Source organism: Perissodus microlepis, chromosome 10 (assembly GCF_051167445.1).
Source record: "Perissodus microlepis isolate ML-2025 ecotype Zambia chromosome 10, ASM5116744v1, whole genome shotgun sequence".
Classification (NCBI taxonomy): Eukaryota; Metazoa; Chordata; class Actinopteri; order Cichliformes; family Cichlidae; genus Perissodus; species Perissodus microlepis.
In genome coordinates this window covers 20,233,513-20,252,705 of record NC_140470.1, presented here as the reverse complement: position 1 = coordinate 20,252,705, position 19,193 = coordinate 20,233,513, and the positions used below count along the sequence as shown (strand labels likewise).

General features: G+C 38.3%; 1 protein-coding gene across 1 annotated transcript; it reads right to left on the bottom strand.

Moving 5' to 3' along the window:
• Positions 1-1,288: 1,288 nt before the first annotated feature.
• On the bottom strand, positions 1,289-18,884 carry adgrg4b (adhesion G protein-coupled receptor G4b). The gene is made up of 31 exons (XM_084941105.1): positions 18,806-18,884; positions 16,909-17,039; positions 16,559-16,796; positions 14,912-15,196; positions 13,699-13,796; positions 13,060-13,121; positions 12,869-12,914; positions 12,664-12,692; positions 12,187-12,341; positions 11,212-11,418; positions 11,046-11,119; positions 10,841-10,908; positions 10,698-10,734; positions 10,580-10,602; positions 10,211-10,356; positions 9,996-10,125; positions 9,014-9,114; positions 8,660-8,864; positions 8,412-8,577; positions 7,589-7,735; positions 7,358-7,492; positions 7,229-7,265; positions 7,039-7,142; positions 6,015-6,136; positions 5,440-5,708; positions 4,723-4,840; positions 4,173-4,251; positions 3,054-3,255; positions 2,243-2,344; positions 1,944-2,108; positions 1,289-1,419 (listed from the first exon to the last, which is right to left on the bottom strand). The coding sequence occupies exons 1-31, from the start codon at positions 18,882-18,884 to the stop codon at positions 1,289-1,291; spliced, it is 3,891 nt and encodes a 1,296-aa protein (XP_084797231.1).
• Positions 18,885-19,193: the final 309 nt, after the last annotated feature.

The window sequence follows — 19,193 nt, the reverse complement described above, 5'->3', positions numbered from 1 at the left end:
TTTTTTTTTTTTTCTTACACAAACTGTGTGGTACCACGGTTCATTGTCACCATGGCTCCACTCACCAGTTGCTTGGCAACCAACTCCTCCTTGGAACTGATGCAACTGCTCGTGTCTCCATAATTACAGGCTCTTTTACAATATTTAGCAAAAACAAAAACAATAGAATTGCATGAAAAACAATATCTAATGAAGCTGCAGCGATGCTTGCAGTTTAATTTGGTCTGACATCGCATGGATTGCATCTGTGGTTATCCTGAATTAAAGTACACTATGCTTAGACTGTGTGTAGTTGTGGTTTATAACAGCTGCTTAAAACTTTGGGCTCACTTTCCAGTGTGCCTGATTCTGAAATAAAAGCATATTTGTTTTATTTTTTTAATCTAAAATAGCATTTAAGCAGAGGAGAATTCTGAATGACATTTATTTATTCTAAATTATTGATGATTTTAATGGAATAACTAAATACACTTTGTTTCTGTGGTCCAGTGGCATGCTGGGTTACCTACATGTGTATATAATTTAAAACGATCATTAGAAAAATAATTTGCACAGCAGAAATTGGTTACGCTGGTTAAAACATTGCTTTATCTGGCTAGTTATGTGTGTACAGTATCAGCCTTTGGGTTGGGTTATAGTCTCAAATAAACAAACATATCTCTGTTACGGTTCTAATAATTTAGTCCATGTGGGAAAGTGCCGAATAACTAAAGATTTTGTACGACGATGTGCTCGCCTTTATTCTCAGAACAACACAAAGGAGGGGAAAAAAGAGGCACCAGTACTCAACTGATCAAGAGCAGAAGGGCATCACAGTCCTTAGACTGAGTAACAGATCATCAGCAGGCAGCCTCATTAAATGTTACCCGCAAGTGCCGTATCGTGCTGGTTAAGAAAGGGACTGTGGAAACTTCTGGGTCTTGTGGGTTTTTTTTTTGGTTTTTTTTGTTTTGTTTTTTTTGGGGGTTTTTTTTTTACGCTTACCCTCACGGAATAACTTTCATTTTGTAAAATATGTCCACTCTGGAAAGTTTCAGAATTTAAAAAAACACAACATGTCATTCACAGTTTGATGCTGCAGACACAAATCGCTACAATAATTAAACACGATAAAACTGCATTAGGTTGAAGCAGTGCTGTATTAGTGGTAGTTGCTAAACATTGAATCAGTTGACATTATTGATTTATTTAATAATAAATATTTGCAAAATTTCTGATCAGTTTCATGTTACATGGCTAAAAACACTGAGACAAATCTTTAGTGGTAGTCAATGTGTTACGCTCTTCTTTATTCTTGCTGGTGAAGCACGTGATTCCTCCAGCCAGGTGTTGGGCTCACCCCTCTGCAGGAAGGCAGACCTCCCGGACCCAAAGGGCTTCTCTGAGGTTGAGGAAGCGCCAAGGAATTCATAAAAAGGCCTACAAGATAATTAAACATCTGTGAGCAATTCAGAGGTGTGAAAAACCTGTGTGTGTGAGAAGAATGTATACCTGGGAGTTTAAACTAAAATTGAGCTGTCAGATGGTTGAAGGAAACCTTTTAAGGAATAACAGACATGTCCTTTTACTTGTGTCTAAGCCAGCTTAATTACAAAGCCTGGTAATTATTTAACGTCAGTGCAGTCTCATTAATGTAAGCAGTGACCTTCAGTGTGAATTTTGGCAGCTGAATGCAACGGTGATCTGTGATCATCGTTTTACTTTAAGGAGCCTGAATCTAAACAGGATGAACTGTAACTTTTAATTGTAAGCTTAAATGTCTTATAACAGATTAGAGCCAAGGAAGTTTAATGTCAACAGAGGAAAGTCCACCGAAGAATGAACGTCTCACTGAAATGTCATCATGTACTTAATTTATCTTGCTCATGATAAGTGTACTGAAATGTCTTGACCGAATCATAGTTATGAGTTTAGTCAGGACGTGTGGTGCCTTGTTTTCTCACCCAGGTCTGGTCTCTTGCAGGATGAATCTCGCTGGCTGTAGTTGGAGGAAGCTGACGTGCTATCTGTGGAGGAGGACTTAGTTGAGCCGACTGATGGTCTTAATGCTCCCGGAGGATTTGTTTTGGGCTTTGCCTGAGCTCCAATCGAAGCCGAGTTGCTCCATTCTGGACAACAGTGGCAGACAAGTAATATAAGTGAAGCCCAAAGTAGTGTTTGCTGCTTTGCTTTCATTGCAAGTTACCCCATAAGTTGAACTTTTAACAGCACCAGCACACTGTGTTACGTGTGGGTCTCATACCAGAGTGCTCCTCAAGTCGAAAACGTCCAAAGCAGAGGTGAATCCTCCACTGTTTCCTGACATTCTCCTTCATTAAACAGTGGAAGAAGAATATAAAAAGTCCTGCAGCAAATAGAAAAGTAAGAAAAGGTCGTGAGCTCAAGAAGATTAGATAAGATCTGGGTTTGTAGCTCTTTGTTCCTCGCGCAGGTATTTCTAATTTTCTCTGGAATAATTTCATATAGAGAAGTAAACAGCGGTGGTTTCTTCACTCTAATATACAAAAGAAAGTATTATAAGAGAGACCAGTAGAGGTGAAAGCTGTTGTGAAATGGTTGCATCATTTGGCTGTTTGAAATCTTCCTTTTCATCTTTTTTTTTTTTTTTTTTTTTTTTTTCCTCATCCGAGCTTCTTTTGAACTCCGGTTGCAAAGCGGGTTGTTGTGGAAAACTGCACGTGGTTAGCAAATTTTCACACAATAAATAAACCTACAACAACACCCAAAAGGTCATCTTCTTAAAAGTAAAGCACCATCTTTTTACAAGTCTGTGCATGTTTATAATGTTTGATCTTTGGCATATTACACTATCCTTACTTCTGAAAATAGTTTTGACTGACTGAAAAGAAGAACTAACACAGCCAGATGTTCACGTCAGCTAATAATGACACACTTGGCTGACCGAGACGTTAAGTATTCAAAAAACTTCAACAGATTGAGGCTAAACAGTTAGTTATATGGTAAAAATAAGCTTGATGACTTTCAAACTTAAGATAAAATTCTATCTGGACGTCATCGAGCTTTCATTAACTGCCTCTGTACAAAAGGACAACCTTGCAGGCTGTTGAGTCCAGAGAACAGGTACAGCAGAACTATTCTGCCTGGCCCCCAGCCAAAGAAGCCAAGAGTCCATGTTAGCCCCAGTAACAAGGTTAGACTGGCAACTCCTTTCAAGTCCTGCATGACTCCACTCCTGGTCCCTGCTGGGCTGTTGGCTCGCATACGTCGAATCTGGATTAGAACCACCACAAAAACCTAAGAGGAGATTGAAAAGAAGCCTCAGAGTGGTTGGATTACAGGAAAATGGTAAAAGGGTCAAAAGCAAATTTACACAGTAATAAAGAATGTGTCTAATATGAAGCCACTTTGTTAGATACAACTGTTCAGCTGCTCATTAATGCAAAATGTCTAGTCAGCCAATTACATGGCAGCAGCTCAGTGCATTTAGGTATGTAGACATGGTCAAGGCAACCTGCGGAAATTCAACCTGAGCATCAGAATGAAGATTTCTGATGATCAGTTCTGAATATCATAATTTGCTATAAACAACATTAAAGCATGGATCCATCCTGCGTTATATCAACAGTTCAGGCTGCTGGTGGTGTAAGGGTGTTGGGAATATTTTCTGGGCACACTTTGGGCCACTTCATACCATCTGAGCATCATTCAAATGCCACAAGTTGCTTGAGCATTATTTCTCACCATCTCCATTCCTCTTTGATCACAGTGTACCCATCTTCTCATGGTTGCTGCAGCAGGATAATTCACCACGTCAAAAATTTCTGAAAATTTCAAACTGGTTCCTTAAACATGGCAGTGAATTTATGGTTCTTAGATGGCCTTCACAGTCACCAGGCCTCAGTGATCACCAGATTAGGTAAACATAAGATTGACATCATGGACACGCAGCTGACAAATCTGCAGCAATTGTGTGATGCTGCCATGTCAATGGATACCAAAATGTCTCAGGAATCTTTCCAGCAACTTGTTGAATCTGTGCCACAAAAAATGTTTCTGAAGACAAAAGTTATCCAGTCTGTACTGATTATCAAAAATGTTGCCTGTTAAATCCTGATATAGAAACAAATGAAAAATGTTGAATTTAAAAGGAATAAGGAGAACGCATAACAATCTAACAAGTAAAATCTTTAATGAAATGTGAAATGATTTACCCCAGTGTTGAAGAGAAAGATGAACACAGAGTAGGCAACCACAGACACATAAAATGTCACATCGTCCTGGAGCCAGCAGCTGAGAGGGTGACAAACAGGAAAAAGACAGACGAGGCATTAGTAGATGAGATCAGTGAACACGATGAATGATCATTGTGGTCGTATTTGAACCTTCTGCAACTAATGAAAACGTGTTACTGACTTATCATTCTTGAATCATGTGTTTGGATAGCCTGAGAGTGTAATACCATGTTACATGACTTCCAATATGACATCAGATCAGCTTGATCTGGCTGAAAATAAAATGTGAAGGAAATGGTTTTATCTATTTTTGAAGATTTGTGGTTTTACATCATGGATTTGCTTTTGTAATTGGAGAAAATATGTTGTGATATTCATTTTTTCCAGCTAAGAGATAGATATAGATTCTTTAGATAGAGAGAAAGATAGAGATTCTATGTGAACGCTGAATGAAACCTTCAACTCTCTTCAGATCATCAAGTATGTATCAAGATATGAAAAATGAATAAAAGATGAATCCAAAACTCACAAGTTATCAGAGTTGTCCAGCAGCTGTAAGGTAGAAGAAGAAGTGTCTGTGTAGATGTGACTGCCGTAGGCCTCTTTGTTCACGATGAGCACCAGGATGCAAATCACCAGAGGAAGCCCTGGATGGAGATTTCAAATACATACAAGGGTATGTACTTACAATGTCATACCCTCAGAAAAATATTAAACAGAAAATATAATTGCTTTTAAAATTAACCCTTTTTGTTATATAAAAATAGCTGTCTAATGTAATGCACTTTTAGTATTGTTGATGATCATATTAAAAATACCCAAACTCTTAAGTAATCGCTGTGAGGCTATAGTTTAGGTGTCACACTGCTCAAAAAGCTCTTTGTCAGCCAGTTTATTCTCTTTATGATTTCAGAAAGAGGGGAAATCATTAATATGGCCCAGTTCCCTCCATCTGCTGTTTAAATTTTGATTTTGTGAGGTGCAGCCAATCAGAAGGTGACCTAAAGGGAGAGGAGCAAAATGGTTTAATACGCTGCACTGGGGCCCAGTATATGATAAAGATTATTTTGGAACCATGAGTCATGCAGAGCATCTCTGCTAGAGTCTAACGATCTAGAGATGGACCTGGAAATGAGCATAATGCGTCCCATTAGAGATTTTTATGAGCTGTCATCACACCATATAAGTAGTAATGTTTTCTATGTTGCCATTAACTAAAATTCAGTCATGCAAAAATGTGACTCACCCCATCCCAGAAAACAAAACTTGAGCATATAAGAGGGCACGTAGGCGTTGAATACTTTAACAAGGGCAAAGTACATATTAACGGCCTCTAATCCCATCCAGGTGAATGATGCAAGCAGGAAGTAGTGCAGGGTGGAGGCCACAGCCACGCAGAGAGGGTACAGACCCCAGGAGGACAGCCAGGAGTTGACCAGAAACACCAGATTCAAGCCCAGCAGGGCCAGAGAGAGGTTGATGAGAATCTGAGAGGGGTAGTCTCTACGAAGCTTTCTAAGAGAGATATAGACATCGTGGAGAAAGTCGAGAGGTTAGGTACAATGATACTTTTGTGCTACATGTAGATACACGTACAGAAAAACCTTTAGCAGTGAAGTAAACTCAACAAACCTGAGGAATGCATGCATTAAAATACCACCATGACAGTAAAACTTCAGCATCTCCTTCGCTGTTTTCTAACACTGAAAACAATGTGTGCCTCACTTAAAACAGTAGTTTTTCTCATACATTTGAATTGGTGTTGACAGGCCTGTAGTAGCACCCACAGATCTGTGCTGCATGTAAGCAGAAAACGCTTACTCGAAAGCTGTGTACGTGAGAACGGTAATTCCCAAGAAGAGTGACGAGACTCCACAACCAAGATAGGTGATAATGGTCAGGATCTGCTCATTAGCAGGGTCCAGCTGAGTCCTGGCGACATCCTGGAGACATGGAGACGTTTGGTTACAGGGCTGTATTTTCCAGTGTGCATTATTAGCTCTTGGCTGATCCTGTTGCATAAAGCCCAGCATCTGTCTAACCACTACTACACTGAAACACTTTTTACTATCTCTAGCACTTATAGTAAAATTAGTTTCATCATAGCTCAGTGATAAAGTATAGGAATGGGGTTTTATGTATTTTTATTGTGTTTAATTATATAGGGGAAAAAATCTGACATTAATTTATGTAAAGGAAACAACTTGTTAATCAAATAATTTAAAGTGGTTAAAAAAAATCCTCTTCGGTAGGCATTCGTTACTCTGTAGGCTGAAAGCCACAGAGTAATGAATAAGGGACACTGGTCTGCACAACAGAAACCATGGAATAATTAGCGAAATAAGTAAATCTTTTTAAATAAAATGTATTAGAAATTTATTATAGATTCAATACATTATGTATTTATTTCAAATTTTGATTAATTACAGACACATTTAATTATTTAATGATGAATTTATTCATTTAATTTTGGTGTTCTTGGTACTGAATAGCCCAGGAGGCATTTCTCATATTTATTATTATTAATAATGGTGCAATTGTTGCAAAACAGCAATCCCATTACAGTATATGTTGTCGGGAGTTACTCGAACATAATGAACTGTTTCAAACTTGCAGTAGTTTATTTTTAAATATTATTCCTTTAGTGCCCTCTGCTGGTTAAGCCTGGTCAAACCATATTGACACCTCTACAATTCAGTTTGATACAAGAAAAATAAAAACATAATTAGTAGTGCGTGTATTGTTGCTGCTTGTACGATCATGTCGTTACCAAAACTTTAAAGTGCTCTGCCAAAATGTGCTTTTTAGGAAACAGAAAAACAATATTAAAGTAGTAGTTTTGTACCAGAAGAACTCCAAAGTGTGTGAGATGATCACACAGGCAGGTTGTGTAGTAAGGGCTGCTGTTGTATTTCCGACATCCATAATTGTCCCAGTCTCCTTGTCCATCTGCATGAGAAGAGTAATGTTTAATGTGGCCTGCTTCTTCCAGAGTTGATTTGATTTGGAAGAACAGGACTGAGATCAGGACGTACTGTTTTTATTGAAGTTCCAGTACACACACTCAACCTGCTTGTAAGGCTTAATCAGAGACAAAAGAAACATTAATGCATTCATTAATTAAAGGTTCTTTCATTACACGCAGTGTATATTGATAGAACAACCTCTCCTACTGTGTTTGGTATAAGATGTTGGAGTGTGACTTCAATATCTTCTTCCAGGTCTTTGATTGGACAGCTGGCGTTGGTCACACTGGCTGCCACCACAAAAGTGTTGAGGGTCTGATCTATTTGTCTTCCCTGAAATTAAAACACAGTACATATGAATAACATGTTTCACTAATAAGCATCTAGGAGCAATTCTTCACAAAGAAGTGGCTTCATAGAAAATACCACCTTAAAGAGCGAGGCGATGGCGTAGAACTGAAACTGGATTCTCGGTGGGGCCTGATTTGGGGCTTGTTGGGGGAAGCAGTGCTGCAGGGCAGATGGGAGGGAGATGAAAGCCAGTGTGCTGTTGAGGGGATACCTGTTGATAAAAATCTATAAAGACAAATTTTCTTAATTCTTTTCTCAGGCAACATGTTTCAGCTAACGGCACCGTTGATTTCTGAGATGCACTGCAGACAATTTGAGCAGCATTAATACGGTAAGTACAGACTCATCTGTATGTTTGCTTAAATATCGCCAAAAAAGGCAATGTTTAGTGTCAGTTTCAAGCTGCTGCAAACAGCACTGTTCAAAGCAATGACTGTAGAAAAGCCTACAGTTATTGGTTCAAAGTAGCATGTTTTATTCCACATGTGGAAACCTTTTGTAACACCTGTTCACCTGCTTCTTAATGCAGAAATTCAGTTTTATTTATATAGTTCCAGTTGACAACAACAGTGGCCTGTAGGCACTTTATATTATAACATAAAGACCCTACAATATTAGAGAGGAACCCCAACAAACACAGGACTGCCCTATGAACAAGCACTTGGCAACATTGGGAAGGAAAAACTCCCTTTTAACAGGAAGAGACCTCCAGCAGAACCAGGCTCAGGAAGAGGAAGCAAGCTGCTGAGATGGAGCGAGGGGAGAGAGATGGGGCAAATGACAAAATATTAAATCAGCCAATCACATGGCAGCAGCCTTGTAGACATAGTCGAGTAGACCTGCTGAAGTTCGAAGCGAGCAACAGAATGAGGAAGAAAATTTACAGAGAAATTTTGCCGACCTCTGGTTTTTTGCCAGTTGCATCAGACGCCACTCCAATCATTAAACTGTTAAACTCTCCAGGAACTACATCCACCACTGCGATACCGATGGCTGGAGCGACCAGGGTGGAGGAACCCTCATAACCCACTATCCTGTCTCCCATTGCTTCTGTAATATTAAGGATGCTGGAGAGAAAACAGAAGATTTTAGTGTCCCCACATCAGATTGTTGGAAAAGTTTATTTCTCGTTCTGCATTCATTCCTTACTTGTTAGTAAAAGGCACCAGGTTGCTCTCAGATTTCAGTATGTTTGAAATAATGTTGAGAAGAGCTTGGCCCAGCTCTGGTGTGACCACACTGACGTTAATGATGTCCTGCAGCTTGTTGAGGACTATCATCAGTTCGTCATAGTTGCGTGTGGAGTGGTTACTCAGTAAAACTTCAATCATATCTACCACATCCTGAGCATTATCTGGAAGTTAAATGGCACAACTTGTGAAACAGGCATTTTTATCCCATTCTAACTTGTAACACAGCACATGTCTAATATGTAACAGGGTTTATGTTGGAAATACAGATATTTGGGTAATTTTAGAGCTGGGGAAAAAGTCTGTGACTGACCGGCAGTTACATTGACATGGTACAGGTCAGGGATGGTCTCCACCACTGGACCACAGTCTTCCAGGTCTGGAGCCATCCAATGGGTATTGAGCTTGCCTTTACTGTCAAACAGAAGGTGGACAGAGGGAGAATGCATAAAAAAATCTGCAGAGAGTAAAACCTTTAACCTTTTTTAAAATTTTCATCATCTGGTTATACTGCCACCTCAGCATGTTGCATATCAACATTTGCTAGCCGCACTCTTACTGGAAAATAAATGGCATCGGCTAACTACCTAACAACGGAAATGAGGTTAATTGGATGGATTGGTGACATTATGTGAGACCTCACACAGCTGTGAGCCATTTTGATTCTGAGAATTACCGATCATTTAACCTCTCATTAGTGACACTGAGGTCTTGATTAATGCATTTACAGCAGAGCCATCACTGAGTGTTGTGACACTGAGTCAACACGCAGTCTTTAGAACAGCAGTAAAGCCATATAAATGTATACCAACGGATGTGATTAATACTCAGACTCGTACGTATCCATGTGTTAAATTTATCAGCCAGACAAATACATAAAACACACAGCACACTTCAGCTGTAAACATGAGGACAAATGTCAGAGCATGTGTACTTTAGCAGTGTTGGTCTAATAAATCTTTACTGCTGGATTGATTTCCATTACTTTAGCTGCAGATATCCAGGGCATCAAGAGGATGAAGCCCAGTATTTTTTTTAATGTTTTTTCACTAGTAAAGGTTTATATTGTTGAGTAGACGAATCCAGCAGCCCTGATAATTCTAAGCTTTTAAAAAAGTCACCTACATAGATGACGAAACCCACAGATTCATTGCAGTGAGTTGCCCAGCAGTCTTTCACACTATGCTGCTTTTAAACTCAACCATGTCACTGACCTGTTGCCATTTAATCGCATATTTTGTGAGATGTTTCACTTGGACTACAAATGAAAAATGATTAACAGTCCGACCTCTCACCAGTGTCGAGTGGCGTGGTGGTCCGGGTTCTTTGGGCACGTTTGATTGGCAGTTTCTCCTCCTGAAGTTTCAGGCCACACAAACAGGCCTTTCAGGGTTTGGCGCATTTCTGCATTGCACTTAAACGACACTGGAACAGTGAGATGTTTGAGAAAGAGATCAAAATGAGAAGATTTTCAGGGTTGGGTCCCCCCCCCTTTTTTTTTTGAACTCACGTATCTGGCTTATCTCTATGTCCTCAGTGAGTATGGAGATGGACCCCTTATTATAAGGTGTCAGCAGTATGTTTCGTATCTTCTCTTCAATTTCATGTATGTCTGACTGCATCATGACTTGGACCTGGAAAATACAGCTCTCTCTTCTGGAAGTAACAGAGCTAAATATGGTTTGCAGAATGACAATGCGCTCATGTACATAGCAAATATAACATCATGATGTTATACTTTTTTAATATTACCTGTGTAAAGGCAAATAAAAATGAACAAAGTAGCAGCCAGTTTCCTCCTCCTCCAGGCAGAATTTCTAATTTTTTGTTTATTGTAATCAGTTCTAAATAAAATTGTATGGAGACACACAAAGCTTACCTTGAAACTGTGTCTGCTAATACCTGGGAAAGAGTAAAAAAGATGAAGATGAAGCTTTCAGGGGAGAAACAGCCTTTTGGTTTAAGAAGGCACTGACACATTTTTTATGCTTACTTACTCTGGGAGGGTATTCTGACTGCAGCTTAGGATGGTTTCTGGAAGTGAGATCAGTAACTTAAGTTGTTCAAATTGAAAGACCTTTGCGTTCATCAGAATGTGACATATTTCTGGAACTGGGTGAGTTGATGTGTGGTACTCTACCTTTGAGCTTTGGGGACCAGCTGAAATTCAAGCACTGTCATCAAGTTGTTTGGTAGGCTATTGTTGAGCTTTGAAGAGGAAGTTAGCATTCATTTTACTGCATTACTTCTGCTGTCAGGATTTTACACCCCTATATTTAACCAGGTGAAGGAAAAATAGTTTCCTGTATCTTAAAATAAGAGCTTAGGTGTTCTGTAAGACGTACCCAGGACCTAAGGATCTGTTCTGAGTCACAGCCCCCTTTTATGGACACGTTCACCTTAACCTGAAAATACAGTTCTGCAAAGGAAATTGAGACAGATCAGAAAGTTTTCACCAAGTAATTTATGATGTCAGATGAACCGTAATGTACATGCAGTTGTGAAACTGACCGGAGACATTTTCAGGGTTTGTGGCAATGGTCATGGGCGTGGCTACGGTAGTAGTACTTGTACTTGTGATGATGCTTGTGGTTGGGGGTCTAAATTCGGTGGTAGAAAAGGGTGTGGAGGATGGTATTGTGGTTGTAGAGGTAATATTTGCCACCGGAGAAGGCTGTGTCATCATACTGGAGCTGCTGGTTTCAACTAAGAAACCATCTGGAAGATGCATGTCAGAGACCCACAATGAGTTTTTCTGCAAATACTTCACAAGACCGCACACGTACAGTACTTATTAATTGGTTAGACCAACACACAGTGAACTGTTTATGCCACGTCTACTTTAAATGAACAATATTTGTTATTACAAAAATGTTGTTTCTGTAATGGTTAGTCCAAACGTATGCACAAACGCTTCAATCAAAATGATATTTGTTCATGTTAAAATATAGATAAATATATAAAAATGGAAATAAATAGAAAAACACCCTTAAAATTTCATTTATTTCATTACTAATTAGATAAATTAATTTTTGTGATTGAATGTTATGCACTCAAAAAGTCCAGTTTGTCGGCTAAAATTTGGGAATATAAATGTGAAATCAGTTTGATATTCCTCCTCTGTGTCTGCAGAAAAGCTGGAGAACATTAAATCTTGCAAACTTAAACTGATTGGTTGTTGGTGCATATACCAAGGTAATGACCTAAAACCTGAAACTAATGGAAAACTTGGAATTTATTGGATTCAAATAAAGATCACACAAACGTTTCATCCAAAGCAAGTTTCTGGAAAGAAAACTATTAAAAACTGTTTGCAACAAAAGAGACTTTTGAAAAATACCAAATTTAAAAAAACAAAGCAAGACCAGGAAGAAGCCAAATGAGATTATAAAAAATATAAAGTTTTTTTTGGTTATTATGTACGAATAAGAACTATAATTAGTTTTTATTAACTATTATCGGTTTCCGTTGAGAATTATTTCCTACCGACAGGTGTGGTGTGTATGTTTTCTGCATCAGCCCACAGCTGTAACAAACCACTGGGGTCGTTGTAGGGATTTTTAAGCCTCGTGGCTATTAGAGACTGCACATCTGCCACATCCACAGCAGGGATGACATTCACATATACGTTGCAGCGAAAACTACAAGGAAGACACAAAGTCATGGTTTAGATACCACGTTCTTATTCTCTTCTACAACAATGGTTTTCAGGTATTTCGATTATTTTGGGCTCTTTAACCAAAGTTAAAGCCCAACCAAGGTTTTTTTTCTATTAAGATCAAAGTTTTTCCCAGATTATGAAAATTTGGCAAAATTTAGAAGCAAAGAATTTTTTGTTTTGTTTTATAGAAAACAAAAGAAAACAAAAGTTTTATAAGAAACCTGTCTGTACATTTTTTTTTTTGATAATTTCAGATAGAAATCACACAATATTCTGGGAACTGTAACTCTCTACCATATTACCTGTTGAGACTGGAGGGACTGAACCGCATCTGAAGAATAGAAGAATATTTGATACGTATGAAACAAGATGCTGATAAAGATGCTGTCCAGGTCTTACACTCCTACTGTCCTACTGGCCAAACAGACACAGCTATATTTGCATTAAGATAACATCCCATCATACATACATCAACCTGATGCATCAGTTGAGCTCTGATGTTCTTACCAGCTGGTCTTCATATGGTGTTTTTACGAGGTCTTCTGTATTGGATCTGAAAATAAGAAAATCAAAGAAACTCAGTAACCTTATGGCCCATTTGTTCCTCCCCTCTGACATGTACTATAAAACAAGATTTAATTGTGTGACACACAGTGAGATTCAAATGAATTTTATTGCAAATGTAAATCATCTCCTACCTGGATAGTTCAAACACAGATACTATGTGTAAATAGATGTTGCTCGGCAGCTCCTTTCTGAGCTGCAGGAACAACAAAGAGCAGAAGGCAGTGTTATAGCCGCTGAGATTTACTGCTGCTGAATAAATGTAAAGTAAAGCCTGCACAGTACAATTTAGTCCAAAGCAGCAGGGTCTGGAATTTTTCAGAGAAATAAATGACGAGAAGTCTGACCCTACACACCTCTGCCAAAGCTAAAAATTCCCGCCACAGCACGCACAAAATTCCTGGATCCAAAACAATATCTGGATTGAGTCTGTGAAATTGTCTTCAGAATATATATTTTAAAAAATGCTCTAAATTTATCTTATTTCAGTAATTTATGGATTTATGGAGATGTGATTTCGCTCTGTCTCACGATGGTAAAGATTTTGAAACTGGTAAAAAGAATTTGGACCAAATGTGGATCATGTTTGGAGTTATTCACAAATCCATTGATAACTTTTTGATTAAAACGGTTTATGAAAACAAACAAACGGAATAAATGACATGAACTCATTGGCAGAGGTAATACAAATAATTTTTCTTATACAAGTTTTTCAAGAATTTAAAAATAGATGAATAAACTTTTTTTTTTTTTGAAGTTTTTGTTTGTTTTACCCATTGGTGTGCGATGTCTCTGGCTGTGTAGATCTCAGTTTTGTTCTCATCCTGACGAATAATAGTAATTATCAGTTTCACTTGGTAAATGGACCATGCTGCCAAAGAGAACATAAAACTGCATTAAATGTTTGTAGATTTCATTTAAGACCATAAAAAACCAAGAGTGATAACGTTCAAGGCTACTTCAGTGTGTATATATATTTATATATATATTTTACAGTTTGACAGATTTTTTTTCTTTATCTTATCAAAATCCCCACATCACTCTGCCTCTAATTAATAATGGCTGCTTATTATTATAAACCAGCAGCTCTCAAACCTCAGAAGCCTGTAGAGTAAAATGACTTTACAGCCTACAGCCCACCGTTTCCATCAATCATTAACAATTAAAAGGATCCAAGTCGGACTTGACTTAATTGAAAGTCTGTGTAAAAGCATCAGCATTTTTATTTTTCCTAAAAAAATAAATTTATTTAGCTTAGTTTCACCAGCAGCCACCTGGTGTGTCTCCCCGCCCCACGACTGCGACCTGCCCCATAGGTTGAGAACCACTGTCAGAAACTATATATTTTGTATTACGATATGAAGAAAAGATCAAACTGTATTTTTTCCTATCTGCACTGACCTAAAACTGGAGCAGCGCTTTCAGCTAGAGGGAAAGATTCACGTGGAACTAATACTGCATTTTTCATATGGCTGAACAGACTGTGTGAAAGGAATTTTCTTATGTAAACTAAGCTCTATAGTGCTATGAAAGAGGATTAGGGCCAGTAAAAGAAAAAAATCTTTGGGGGTCATGAGTTCTGACTTCTTCCATATTTCTGAGAAAAACTGGAATTTTTTTTTTTCATAAAATTCCTGCATTTAGTAGCCAAGAAATTAGAATCATTAATAAGTAAAAGTGTCAACATTTATCATCTTATTGAAACTGTAGACTGTTCCAGTTTTGTAGAGATGAAACAAGCTGCTTGATTAATGCTTCGAATTTTCATCTAATTGATTATAAATTTGTTTTTACATTTACTTAACTGCCAAATAGACAGGTGGTGAGTATTTAATGTGAGGGGATACACCAGAGACAGCCAACAAACTATCGCTGAGGCTGGAAAAAGCTTGATGAATGTGGCATTTACTGCAGTAAAATAAAATCAGATGATAACGGCAAAGGTTTGAAGTGAAAGTATTCAGGGTTTGTAAGTTGCATGCTCACTGCAATTCAGGCTGCAATCTTGTAGTGGAGCACAGATCTGAGTGTCCCAGTTGTCTCTCTCCCACTTCACAACATCCCCCTCTGTACAGTTCATTGATGCCACTTCCTTGCTGCTGCGTTCTCTCCCCCACATCCGAAACAGAGAGAGTTTTCCCGACACACCGGATATAGGAAAGACCTGTATGTTGCCGTTTACAATGAAGTGTCCTGATCCCAGAGTGAGCGATCCATTGGGGGCCAGTGTGGAGCACGAAGAGGAGGCAGAAGAAGCAGCTCCATAGAGGGCTGTGAGAGAGGGAAGGCATACAAAAGGTGGTCAAGGAAAGACTAAAAAAATCACTGAAACAGCTAAGGCAGGTTTTCCATATCATTTTCTAAACAGTGAATGTAGCTGTAGCCCGCATTCATTTAAGAAGTCATGAGCAAAAACACAAGACAGCTATAACTCTTGATAGTGACCTTTGTAAGCAGATTATCACTTGATGCAACCGTGTTATCAATGTATAAATCATTGAGATGTTCCAGCCAGACAATTTTTAGATAATAGACTGAAAAGGAGCACCTGCATTCAGTATTGCCTGACAGCCTGTGTAGGAAAATCAGAATCAGTTACAGGAGAAAACTGAGAGGATCAGACTTCTAGATCCCAAAAGCCATTTCTAAAAAAAAATCTTTATTTCTTCACCAATTTTTCTTTTTTCGATCTTTCTTACTGTTATCTTTCAGTATTATGCTTAGTCTGTCTTTCCTTTTTCTCTTTTTTGTGCTCCTTTTAGATAAGATAAGGAAAGCAATCGAGGATCTACAATCTGAGAAATTCAATTTTACAAAAAAGGAACTTTATGACATATGGTAAGGGCCCTACAGTATTACAGCAAGAACCTCAACCATCACACAGTTCCCTATGTGCTAACACTTGGCAACTGTGGGGAGGAAGAACTCCCTTTTAACAGGAAGAGACCTCCAGCAGAACCAGGCTTAAATAACACAGAGTACAAAACATAAACTGTCAAAACAGATGTGGTGCACATCAATGGTGCTAATAACAAGCTAGAGAAGCCAACAATTACAACTGATTATTTTTAGGGGATTGTTTATATTAAATAAAACAAGATATCAAAGCATTACAACGTGGTAAAAAGACAGCAACTTGATGCACATTCACTTAAGAAATGGATAGCCACATAACTCGGGGAGACCCAGTCTGGGTTCTTACTTCTCTAGGAACAGGGAAACTCTGGATTGAGGTTACCTGAGCCTTACTGTCCCTCATCTAAGTGTGTATTTTGTCTGGATGTTCCTATATTACTGAGTCTGCCTTGGTGTTTTTCATACTTGCTCCCCTTGCTTTAGGATTTTTGTTTCAATCCCTGAGAGGATATACAACACCCAGTGCAACAAATACCTAAGCTGACGGGAAAAAACATATAACACATAACCCATTTTTTTAATCACTCAGGAAGGGAGAAATTTTTAAATATATACAGCAAGCCTGTAACATATTGTTTGCCCTTTATTTAACAAGTTTATGAGCAAACTCATTAAATCTGTGACCAGTTTGTAACATAAAAATGTCTTTTAACTTGATTTAAGTAATCCCAGAATAAAATTAGGCTTTTAAAGAACACACGATGAGAGGAAACCCACCTGCCGTGAGGTTCAGCAGGGTCCCTTTAAGGTATAGGGCAGGTCTGTCTTTCGTATGTGACCAGGTCAGGCATAGTGGGTACCACTGTGACTCAAGGAGGTTGATCTTCTGGGTCCTCCACTCCACGCCAAACAACCAGACCACTAAATGACCCGCCTTAAACCCCAGCCCCAGCTCAGCATACTGTGCCTTTGGATGTCGGTACATAAAGGCAGTCCACGGTGAGGAACCTATGGTCTAGACATGTTTGGAGTTAGTGAGATTTCATTTCTTTAACTGTTCGGCACCTTTAAAAATATCCCTGTGACAGTTAAACCAGTTGTAACTGCAGGACATTTATCATCAGTACCTCCTCTAGATTCAGGTAGAAGCAGACTGTGAGCTCTTGCAGGGTGGGGATGGTGATCTGACGCTTTAGTGTCCAGTGGCTGCATCCCGCAGTGAAATCAGCCACTTCCCCCCATAGGCTGAACCTAGGCACTGAGAGAAAAATACATCGTTTTTATAAAAAAGTGCTTCCACAGCAGGAAATCTGAACAAAGGGAGAAGGTTTTACCTTCAGAACCTTCTGGACGTTACGTAACTTTCCTATTACAATACTGAATGCTGTTTATTAATCATGTATTCTAATTTATTTATGAGAACTTGAGACTGTCTTTCTGGATGGATCTGATCATTGGACAATGTCCAAACTTTGTTGTGTATTTTGGTTGGAAATGAGCAGTGGATGTTGATAGATCCACTGGTAGATTCTCACCATACATTGTTGTGGAAGCAAATCACTTTTGGAGCTTCTTAACTGGTTTTGCTGGGTATTATATGAAAAAAGAACATTTTTCATTCCTGAAAGGAGTGTGTAAAGTCTGGTTTTCAAGTAATTAAGACACTTAATTCAGCTTCTGCATTGAGTTTGATCCTTTTTCAGTTTTGGTTAAAACTGAGCGTTGTCGCAGTGTGTTGGGAAACCTCAATTTTGTTCGTATTTAAACAGGGTTGGGTTTTTTTCTTTGATTTGTTTGTCTGTTGAAACGAAATATGTTTTAAATTTTTCATCTGAATTAAATAATTACAATATTATTGAAGTGTTTGAACTGTTTTATGCATAATGTCCCATTTTTAGAGGTTCATAATTAATTGGACAATTGACTGGCAGGGAGTTTCTGTTCTCTGGTTATTAAGCAGCAAAAAGAGTGGAGTTTGTTCCAGGCTTTTCAGTGAAACTCCATTATTGGGCTGAAAAGGCAAAACAACCCGGTCAGAGAGACAGCAAAAACTTTAGTAGTAATCAGCAATCTGCCTCATTCTTACAAAGCTTGCATGCACCAACCAACTCACCAACAACAAAAAGCCAGAAAGACCACAAAAAGCAACGAAAATTGAATTATTTCCATGATTATTTCCTAAAAGAATTATTTCCATGGTTAAGAAAAACAGCCTTAAAACATCTAACAAAGAACACTCGATGAGGGGCTGGCTGGATCTACCAGTCCACAATCAAGAGACATCTTCATGAATAGAAATACAAGGGTTTAAAACAGGGTGCAAACCTCTGGTTACACTCAAGAAGCCCTTTTTCATACTTTAGACTCAAAAGATAGAAAACATCTAAAAGAGCTGGCACAGCTCTAAAAAAAAAAAATCCACCTTTATAACCCTTAAAATTCTGTGAGTCCACTTACCTTTGAACATCTGAAAATGGGGGACTGTATAAAAATTCCTCAAAGTCAATTCAATGCTTTTGTTAACATTGAATTTAACCCATAGATTGTTTGATTTGAAACGCACTGTGATGGTGTACGGAAGCTCAATCACAAAAAAAAAGAAAAAAACACTTATGAACTGTTTGCAACTCTTTTTTTTCATTGTCGAAAATGTTGTTGCCCTAATGGGTAATTATTTTTTTGCTTTAGAAATTATCATCAGTGTGTTTTGCGGCCACTTTAAAAGGAACGTGTGAAGAACAAGGAGTCTATTTTTTTCTTCTTTACTTATTTAGTCAGCAGGAGCTGAATCTGGAGTCAGTTAAACCGTCTACAGTATTACATCATGCTTTTCCACCTTTCACCTTGTGGTCTGTAATGGCTCTACATGATATACATGAGGTTTGTTTTAGATAATCTTGACTTTTTTACAATCAGCTGACTTTCTCACAGAACCGTGGCTTCAAGTAATATGCAAACATGATTTGTGATCAAATAAATTGTGATCTCTTTTGTATTTTTTCCATTTTTTTTAGTTGTTCCTACCGTCTGCTTTAGCAGGACCCGGGCTGCCCAGCAGAGACAGAGAGAAAAAAACATTCAGGTAATTTTGAAGGATGATCATGATGAAATCTGAAAAATAAAATTAAATAATTACACTATTATTTGTGCATTAACTGTATAATAAAGTATTTTTATTATTAGAATTATTAGAAGCATCAAAGTTTATCAAAGTTTTCAAGCACAAGTGAAGAACTTACCTTCGACAGATTCGCCTGAAAGCCAGGAGATGAATCTGAAAGTAAATCCTGGTCGAGATCCTCAGCAACTACACTTCATCCTGCAAAGTTTCAGCTCACTGGTTTCGAACAAGCTCTGAGACGATGCATACAAATCAAGTCACAAACCTTTCTCTGTGACCGTGAAGCAGGTA

Coding starts and splice junctions, on each gene's coding strand:
- adgrg4b (XM_084941105.1), bottom strand. CDS start 18,884: ATGATCATCCTTCAAAATTACCTGAATGTTTTTTTCTCTCTGTCTCTG. Junction 10,735..10,840: donor CTGGTCCCCAAAGCTCAAAG/GTAGAGTACCAC, acceptor TCTCACTTCCAG/AAACCATCCTAAGCTGCAGT. Junction 7,736..8,411: donor CAACTGGCAAAAAACCAGAG/GTCGGCAAAATT, acceptor TTGTCTTTATAG/ATTTTTATCAACAGGTATCC.